The sequence below is a fragment of the Hippocampus guttulatus genome, chromosome 3, assembly GCF_054856545.1.
Source record: "Hippocampus guttulatus isolate MCC_2025c chromosome 3, RoL_Hgut_1.0, whole genome shotgun sequence".
Lineage (NCBI taxonomy): Eukaryota > Metazoa > Chordata > Actinopteri > Syngnathiformes > Syngnathidae > Hippocampus > Hippocampus guttulatus.
In genome coordinates, this window is record NC_141263.1 from 6,062,230 (window position 1) to 6,071,806 (window position 9,577).

A 9,577-nucleotide genomic window follows, 5' to 3' on the forward strand; every position below is an offset into this window, starting at 1 on the left:
GCCAAGTCCCCATATGGACACGCTTATGTTTGAAAATGGTGTTCGTTATGGACAATCCGTGATGAGCACAGAAGTCCAATCACAAAACACCACTCGAGTTCTGATTGGGGTGTCGTTCTTCCCAATCACACCGTTGCAGATCTCACTGTCATCGCCCATGTGAGAATTGAAGTCCCCAGCAGAGTGAGGGAGTCCCCAGTGGGAGCGCTCCCTAGCACACCCTCCAAGGACTCCAAAAAGGGTGGGTACGCTGACTGAGCTGTTGTTTTGTATATCGGCAGAAACAACAGTCAGGAAAGGCAGAGGAGGCAACCCTCTCGTCCACCGTGTGAAGCCAAGAGTTACCACATCTATGCAAATTAGCCTCATTGATAAACAATGTCGAATTCACGAACACGAGCGCAAAGGAAATACCCACCATTAATACAAATACACAACATGTCTGATCAGATTTATTTATTGGTTCGCAATTATCTCCATTGACCATGTACTGAACATCACTAAAAAGTCATGATGTTGGAGACATACACCAAAGAAAAGAAAAACATTTCAAATGAAAAGCCCACTTGCCAGTCAAGAGAAGAGACGCCATTTTAAGTTGCTTTGGCGAGCTACCACTATTTCATTTCAATTCAGTTATTTTATTTTACTTACACCTCTCTGTTTGATACGTTCCACTTTGAAGTGACATCTGCCAGACATTTCAGAGCTTTTTAACATTTTCAAGACCCACAGGATATCATGGTCGATTATTGTTTATACACCAAACTAATCAATAAAAGAACAGACTTTTCTCAATTGGTTAAAAAAAGTAGTTTCTACCTTTTTCTATTCTTTTGTAATCAGCAGTAGAAAAAAAGTGAGGTTGCACAAAATGCAGCCATTTCTTCCAGTGGACTCACAAACTCTGCTGATGTCATACTGTATCTAAAATGTCATCTATTGGTGGTTGCGCATGAGTAAAATTGTGTATATGTCCAAAATTTACAGTGGAGTAGCATCAGACGTACCTCCACCCATCCCTGTGTTAAAGTACACTTGTCAAAGGCAGTGAACGCTTAATACGTACAACACTGGTTACAGATACACATTTGTAGACTTGATCGTTGTTTTGTTTTTTTTAGTTTCTGAGTCAATACATGTATCTTAACCTGGCAAATACAGCAGTACGCCACTGTTCAAAAAGGAAAAGAGCGAAAAGCAAAGCAAAGGTAATCAGAAAGTGTAGATGCCAGCGAACACAGGCGTGTATTTCTCTGTCTTCATTTTGTTCACACAACCAATGTTGTCAGCTTTAGTAAGAGTTGGGCGAATATGACAGCCAACCCGTTGCCCTCTATTCTTTATTAATCTGGAAAGAAACCCAATTGAATATTATTAACAGATTAAATGACTAAATTATTTGATACTTGTTCATATAAAATGTTTCATGTTTTAAATATGAAAATAATATTCACTTTTTATTTATCGGTCAGATTAGAACACATCTCAGTTTGATTACTTTTAGGTTTCATCACAAGGCAAAATAAATTAGATGAGAAGTTATGTTAACTGCAAGTTTGTGTTATCACATATGGACACACCTGTGGTTTTAAACTTACCACATCCATATAGCGCATTGACACGTGCAATGTCATTGCTGCTCATCTCTCTTGCAAGACCAAACACCAGGCTAGGGTTACCTCTGGCGATGATGGTTGGTCGTTTATTTTTGGAGAAAGCAAAGCTGTGTGAAAGGAGACATCAAAATCAACAGCTTTGCATAAAGTATTGTCATGGTTCTGTTTGTGGCCAACAGGTGGCTCTGTAGGGCTCTGCCTGCAGCTGCACAACTGTTGGTCATGATGTCATGAGTTGCTAAAAAGGACTCTGGGCACGACCACTCGGTGTCGGGTCATTGTTTGTTTGCTCCTGTCATGTTTGTTTCTAGCTCATGTTTTGTTCATGTTCTCGCACTTGTTCTCGATCATGCTACGGTCACAGTTAGTTTTTAGCTTCAGCCATGGTTTATGTTTGTTTCTTTGGATTTTTGCTTTCTTCATTTCTGAGTTCTGGATTTAGTTTTTCTCTTTGTTTAAGATACAATTCCTCAAGTCCACCCTGCTCCTCCTTCTCGCCTGCTTTATTTGGGACCCACCGCCATGAACGTGACACATATAGACTAGTCATGCAAAGCTGTTAATTGTGCAGAAAACAAATAATAATTTCCATGTAGACAGAAGACAAATGATTTTCTTATTTATTTTTAGGGTAAATTCTTTGCATTTTAATTCCAAGAAATAAAGACCACAGGCTCTATTATCTTGCCAGTGCCAGTCGAGCGAGAGTTGTGGTGGAAATTGGACATTTAACAGTATTAACTTGTATGTTATGATTAACTGTTAACTTGTATCACACATCCTGCTATCTGGAAAGGGGTTGCTGTGCAATTTTGTTGCTGGGCAAGGTTGTGCATCAGACTTTAACCCCTCCCAAGAAGATAACATGTCATCGGAGGGACCGCACCCCACTGCTTGGGGAGTCGCTCCATCACAGATCTGGAAATGGTGTTTCCCCAGCAACAGGCAAAACGAGGCTCACACCAGCATGAAAATTATCATACACCAGTTGTTACTCCCGATTAATCGTTTCTTACCGAGTATGGATGAATATGTAGCAGAAAATCAGATAATTGAAAGTTCATCTGTCAAGAATTTTCAAGCCAAAATGTCCTCCAATTCTGGACTAACCCATTTCCGAATACACCTGTGATTAGGCAACAGGGAGTTTTGGATGAGAGTCTAAGTCAATGTTTTTTTGGGCAGTTTTACAAATAAAATTTCCCTCCAAAAAAATGTGACCTGTATTCTTGTGCTGCCTCCATCCATCCATCCATTTTCCTATCTGCTTTTATCCTCCAATCGCAGGGCACACACAGACGAACAACCATCCACACACACACTCACATGCATTGTTTTTGGAATGGGAAGGGATTGAACCCACGACCTCTGCACTGTCATGGGTCCACATGCTAACCACTGGACCACTGGGCCACCCACTTGTGCTGTTTCTATATGTTTTATTCTTCTTCATGATGCATGACGAGAGAGCAACATAATTCACAGTAGATAAACACTCACTTGTTGTAGTGCATGATGGAGTTAAAGTCATAGGGAGAACCTAAGTTATTCGTCTCCTCCTTCTCAAAGTTGTGTTCCATGCCTGCACACAGAAGGAGACAAGAACACAACAGTGAAATGATGTTACGCTATCTGGCATGAAATCGAAGAAATCTCACACGCCTTAAAATCCGATGCGCCTTGTGTATGGTTATTACGGTAATACGTCGTCCCCAAAATGGCTCCTTGCGAGAGACATGCATACGACGCAGAGGTCAAACTTACGGCGATCGGGTTACGCAGTTGAGAGTTCAATGTTAACGAGTCAATGTTCTAACTTGCTGTTGGTTAAGTGAGCTGTGTTGCTGCTTTATTAAATAAGTTTTACTGACATTTGATCGTTGTGTAGCAATGCCACTCAACAGCTAAGCTATCATAGCTGTTGTCGTTTGTTCAAAGCTTTTTTGATCTGTGACGTGGGTTGCGTCGGCGCTGATTGGTTGAACCATGTGCATACGTGCTCGCGCGTACAGCAGAGAGCAGTGGACTATGGACTGCTGAGGTGCGCTTTACTCGAGTGCCGTTGCTACAGTTCTGTTGCAACGCATTTCCTTGAGCGTACCTCCACTTAGTGGATGCATTGTAGATTGCGTCTTATACTGCGGTGCGTCTAATATTTGAAAACAATTATAAAATAGGCCATTCAGTGAATGTGCGCCTCATAATCCAGTGCGCCTTTTAGTGTGGAAAATACGGTAAGTTCGTCACTTTTCCTTGATGAGAACGTTACGAACATTGGCAGTCATGTCCATTCCACTTGTGATGAGCCACAGAACTTGACAAAAGCTAATGACTGCGGCTCCGTCATCCTCAACTCGATTACAGAGTGATGCGATTAAGAAAATCAGTCACATGACTCGACTAGACCTTTCAAGCATTTGGGGTTTCCAGTTTCAACAAAATAGGCCCACTGAAACGGATCCAATCTGATGTTAACTCATTATTTCCAAACAACATCATCTTGAGGCAACATAGTACCACGTAAGTGAGGAAGAGGTCGAGTTGTACAACTGAGTTCTCGACCAGTTGATGTGTTGGGGGGAGATACTTGGCCCTGTAGCAGTTTTCATGACTTCAGATTAGTTAATTACAGTATTTATAATAATCATAATTGTAATCATAATAATAATAGGCCATGTGAAGACTGATCATCAGAATCAATTTGTGGAAAAAATATTAAATGAATCATGTTTGAACAAATGAGGTTCCAGACATCAGTGAAAATATATTTTTAAAATACATCTTACTTCATGATGCAACACTTCGGTTGCATGGTAATACGCTGAAAACAATGGAGTAGCTCTGAGTGCACTTTGTGTGTTTGACGAACTTCAGTGTGGTTAAACACGGCCTCTATGAGGTCATGTCAGGTAGGCTCACCTCTTTTGATGTTTTCAAAATTTATGAAGACGTGATCATCTCTGTCAGACCGAACTTGCTCGTGGTGGAACCCAAGAGCATGAAGAACCTCGTGCTGCACAATGCCGAAGTTCATACAGCTAAATTTCTGCAAGGAGATCGCCTGTCCACCCGGCAGACGTCCAAGGTGCGACCAACACCTAAGCATATATCGGACATGTTTCAAAAGGGCTGCAGTACTGGTGTCACAAAAGATATGTTTCAAACCTAATTGCCCTCTCTGTGGGCCAGCTGATCAACCAGTGCATCTGCCAAGAAATCTGGCATTTTGCTTCATTTGGTGCACAAGAAGAGATAAGAATTGTGGGAGGACAACTCATGTTTGGACAACCTCCCTATACGCACCTGACCTGGCCCTGATTTCTGATTTCTTCCTTTTTCTATTCAACGGGTTTATCAGAGCCTTTCTGCTTGGCTCTCGACGAAGGCGGACGCTTTTTGCTCAGCTCCTGCCCTCCCCCCACCCTCTCCTTGCTCGCCACTTAGTCTTTGTGCAGTCTTTGTCTAACTTTTCCTAGCCTCCTACCGTATTTTTCATCCGAAGAACTAACCATGGAATTAGTTGGCTGGTCTCTCGATGCAATCGACAAAATCTTTTCGACGAAGAGAGCAGGCAGTGGGGAGCTTGCTTGCCCCCCGGGGACATTTGCTGCCGGATACGCCCTTGATCCATGGAGAAAGTGGAGAATGGCGTGCCCATCAATACTGTCCGTTGAGGATGTGGAAGACATCTACATTATCGGCCTTTTGATAACAGGTATGCTGCTGTTTGGTGTTGGCAGCTTTCTGTTCTATCGCAAAATTCAACCGACGGGAGCGGCTTTATTGGAAGGGAAGAAGCTGCCGGTCATTCTGGATGGTTTGGCGCGAGTGTCCAACACTCAGACCCAAGCGGTGACTGAGCTCAACCGCAATTTGATGCGGTTTTGGAGCGACTCCGTACGATCGAAAACAACATGGAGAAGTTGGAATCCGCGCTGCGGAAAGAGATTGCGGATTTGGCTGATCGGGGCCATTGGAGAGATACAGGCCACGGACTCAAGGCTGTCTGAAATTGTTGGCGGCCGTCCCTCCAAAACAAACAACGCTATCTGGCCCTTTCCCCTGGATGGAAGTACACATGGAATCTAGGGCCCCCACCATCACCCCCCTCCTTCTCGGCCATGGACTGATAAGCCGGGACTGTCTTCATGAGCAAACCTCGACGAAGCAGCTATGACCTGTATACACATACACAACTGGACAATCACACGCGCATACATATCCTTATTATCACCGTCTTCGTCGCTCCGATTCTTTTCCCCCGTGACGTAGTATTATCTGCAGAGCGCATCGGGGACCGTGCAGCTGGTCAGTTAAGCTGCGTCACGGTCGCCCCCCCCCCCCCCCTTTCCCATCCATCCGCCCTCTCATTACATGTTATGTCTTGTGACTTGTTGTAACTGTCATATGCTTATTTATGTGCTTGGGTCTTTTTTTATCCTGGACTTAAATTATCCTCAGAAGAGGATAGTTCGAGCGTGTTTTTTTCCCCTCTCCCTACCCAGTGTTTTTCCTTTCTGAACTCTGACTGTAAATTTCCCCATTGCGGGACAAATAAAGGATATGTTAATCTTAATCAGCAGACCTGTTTTGAAGGCATGGACAACGTCAAAATGGCTGTGGCGATGGAGATGTGAACATGTGTTGGACTCCAGAGGGGATATTTCGAAGGTCAAAATGGACAGTTTGGATTTGGAATCTACCTTTGGTGACACCAATCAGGGAACTTTTCTGGCACACCTGACATAAAATGATGAGGGGGTTTAAAAAAACATGAGAACCATCGCTCTCTGGCCAAATCAGATTTTAAAAGGCCACCAACATCGCATCGACAGTCAATGCCCTGTGTGCATCGCCTTACCCAGATCCAGGGAAGAAGAACAAAAAATCTCTATGCCAGTGGCGCTTCCACATGAAGCGAATGCAGGTTTTTTCGTAGAAACTGATTAAGCTGTTCATGATGATTAAGCTCTCTTGGGAGCCTGTGGAGTCAAATGTCAAACAAGAAAAAAAAACAGAGTCAATTGAGTTCCAGTTATGAGAGTAAATGGTAAATGGGCTGTCATGTTCTGTCTGTTTTGATTGTGTTTCAGCTGGAGTGAAGGGAGTTTCCCTGCAACAGGCGCACCTGTTCCGCATTTCCCCATCAAGCCTTGCCATGTATTGATGGACTGCCAAGCTGCCTCGTCTCTTGTCGGATTATTGCGCTCGCTCGCTGTTTTGCTTAAAGTGTTGTATTCTAGACCTTTCGATATATTTCTTAGTCGCTCTTGTTATGTCATAGAACTTTGTAAATATTTTCATTCTTCCTTTGTATCGAACTTGATCTTTGGTTTCACGTTATTGGACTTTTGATGTCTCGTTTGTGTATTCTCTGTGTTCTCTTGCCCCTTTCCTTTGCAAGCGCTTTTTGTTTTATGCCTTGTTCTTTTTTCCAGGCTCCTTGCGAGCAGCAATTTCAGTTTGTACTTTGTCGGTGTGCTTTTGTGTCATGAATATTTTTATCACACTTTGTCTGAGCCTGCATTTCTGGAATCCAAAACATGTTTCGGTTCAGTTTAGAACCTGACATCCACTGGCCCTGGTTGGGGGAACAAAGGTCTGAAGGCCCCTGACCACCAACAAAGAAGACCGGTGCACAGTGGCACACAAACACTTTGATCCAAAGTGTGGCTTCACTTTAATGAAAGGACTGCTTGGCTCAGTGGGACACCTCCAGAAGATTATATTGTCCAAAGGAGGTTTTGTGATATTAACGTGCGGAAAGACCTCCAGAGAAGGGCACATGCCGTCAAAGGCAGTCACAACTAAAATATGGGGAGTAAGACAATAAATGATATATTATGCCAGTGCTGAGTAACACATTTTAAGCACTTGCGGCATCAGTCACTCATATGTGCAAATGGGCCCAAATTAAATGAAACTTTAAACATGATGTCATTATGATGGTAGATTCCTCGAACAAGCCTGTGAGAAGTTCATCGCAACATTCATAAAAAGGAAAATGATGATAGTTTTTATGAGTTAATTAGATCTAAAAATAACAGATTAACTTCTTTGATTGAGGCAGGAGTGTCTTAACTTTTTCTTCCAAAGGCCACCAGCAGAAAAATCGAACTTGTGGTGGTTGCCGATGTTTCCTGACAGCTAGTTTGCTTGGTGATTTTCATGTTGTGAAAACCAAATTATATACAGTATATTTTTTGTTATTATTACGGGGATATCAAATGAACACTTTGTTTTGGGAATTCAGGAGATTGTATTCTCGAAAGCACTATTTTGTTCTCTGTGTCTCTTGCTCTCTGTGTGAGTTCAGATGGTTCATCTTTGAAGGATAACGAATGCGATTATAACATGACAAAATGTATTGAGACACGTCTGTGGTTTGATTTAGAGCAAGGGTGGGCAAATAACTTTTCTGTGAGGGGCCACATGAGAAACTTGAACGCTTGCCGAGTGCCAAGTCAACATGCTAAACTCAACTTTGACGATTTTATTTTTAATGCATTTCAGGAAAAGCAGATTGTTTTCTTTCACTAAATTGCTACATTTGTGGATACGGCATGAATTGTTATCATTTGGAAATACACATTTTCAATGAAATTAGAAGCATCCAGCAGGTTCAAAGAAAAAGAAAAAAGATGTCCACAGTACTTGTATCATTTGTTCACTCCAGGTTGAAGTGCTAATCATATAATCAGCAACCTTACTTTATGCTTTCGCAAAAACTATGCAACAGTTTTAAAAAAATGCATAAGCTGGAAAAACTGTTATTGAAAAAGTGATGTTTCAAGGTTCTTACAGGTTGTAGCGAAAAGTTTACAGTTGTTTATATCAGTGGAAACCGAGCTTATGGGTTACATAGAGTAATTCTATTTGACCAAATGTTTATGTGTACTGAGTAATACTTCAAAACTAAGGTGTCAGGTTTGACCGAAGATAATATTCATCTCACCACTCTTGATATTTACGATTCTTCGAAGTGACAACAGTTGTCCACACGACCAACAAGTGTTCAGGTGGGATGTGTGACTTACTGAATCCACTGGAGATAATGACAGGCACATAGACGTAACCCCCAGTTTTAGGCCATTTACATCCTGCGGCTGTACAGGCATCCGCATTCCTTTGCAGATTGATCGCAATGTCACCGTGGATCAAAGGTGTCGCTGTCAAAGAACAAGCAGATGCATGCAATTTTCCGTCAAGCAATCAAGATGGTTTGTTGAATTTGTCTGCATGTTGCCATTTTTAAAATATGACACAGGAAATCCCGAAATCTATCAAACCATTATTTTGTTTAATGATGTAGTTGTTGAGAAATGTGTGTTGTGTGTTTTCTTACTTGTGTTAGCATTTGCCCTTGCAATCCTTTCATTGATACCCAGGTTTTCTGGGCGGGGAAAAGAGCGAACATGATTTCACAAAACACACAGAATTAGCACAAGTAGGCTTCTCGTGTCTATGTCAAGTTACTCCAGTAGAATGGTTTCGTGAATGGCTTCACTTGCCTACGTCATCGCCAGTCATAGATACTGTCTGAAACACAAAGTAAATTTTATATGATATAGTTATTTTTTGAACGAGGTACGATAACTCGAAAGTCATTCACACATATTTATCAAGTGTGTGTAGTCTTACTGGAGAAAGAAGCATCAGCAACAGCTGGACTATCAAGGGAAATATTGGAGTCATGGTTGGAATGACGATTGCTCTCTGTTGTCGTTTGTTGTTAATCTTCAAATCTGGGAGGATAGAGCAAGAGTAAGTTTATAATAAATCGAGTAAATGTACCTGTCGTAGCAGGGTCTTGATCCTTGAATGCAGATGCTCAACTCATCATCTTTATATTGGTTTCAAAGAGGGAGTGTCTGAGTTCTGAAGCAATACTGTACCAGTGCATCCGTTTCAGACAAACTATGTTAATTTGGCAGCCTTATCACAAGGGAATTTTTGAG

General features: G+C 42.0%; 1 protein-coding gene across 1 annotated transcript; it reads right to left on the minus strand.

Annotated features, from left to right (window-relative positions):
• Positions 1 to 568: 568 nt before the first annotated feature.
• Positions 569 to 9,314, minus strand: LOC147207274 (low choriolytic enzyme-like). The gene is made up of 9 exons (XM_086106537.1): positions 9,261 to 9,314; positions 9,131 to 9,158; positions 8,965 to 9,012; positions 8,657 to 8,788; positions 6,481 to 6,601; positions 4,539 to 4,717; positions 3,120 to 3,201; positions 1,602 to 1,726; positions 569 to 1,351 (listed from the first exon to the last, which is right to left on the minus strand). Exons 1-9 carry the CDS (start codon positions 9,312 to 9,314, stop codon positions 1,347 to 1,349), a joined length of 774 nt encoding a protein of 257 aa, XP_085962663.1. The 3' UTR covers positions 569 to 1,346.
• Between the last annotated feature and the right edge of the window lie 263 nt (positions 9,315 to 9,577).

Bases quoted from the DNA above. Each gene is read 5' to 3' on its own strand.
- LOC147207274 (XM_086106537.1), bottom strand. From the start codon at position 9,314: ATGACTCCAATATTTCCCTTGATAGTCCAGCTGTTGCTGATGCTTCTT. The intron at 9,013-9,130 runs GCAAGTGAAGCC...TTCCCCGCCCAG, and splicing joins TATGACTGGCGATGACGTAG to AAAACCTGGGTATCAATGAA. The intron at 8,789-8,964 runs GTAAGAAAACAC...GTTCTTTGACAG, and splicing joins AAGGGCAAATGCTAACACAA to CGACACCTTTGATCCACGGT.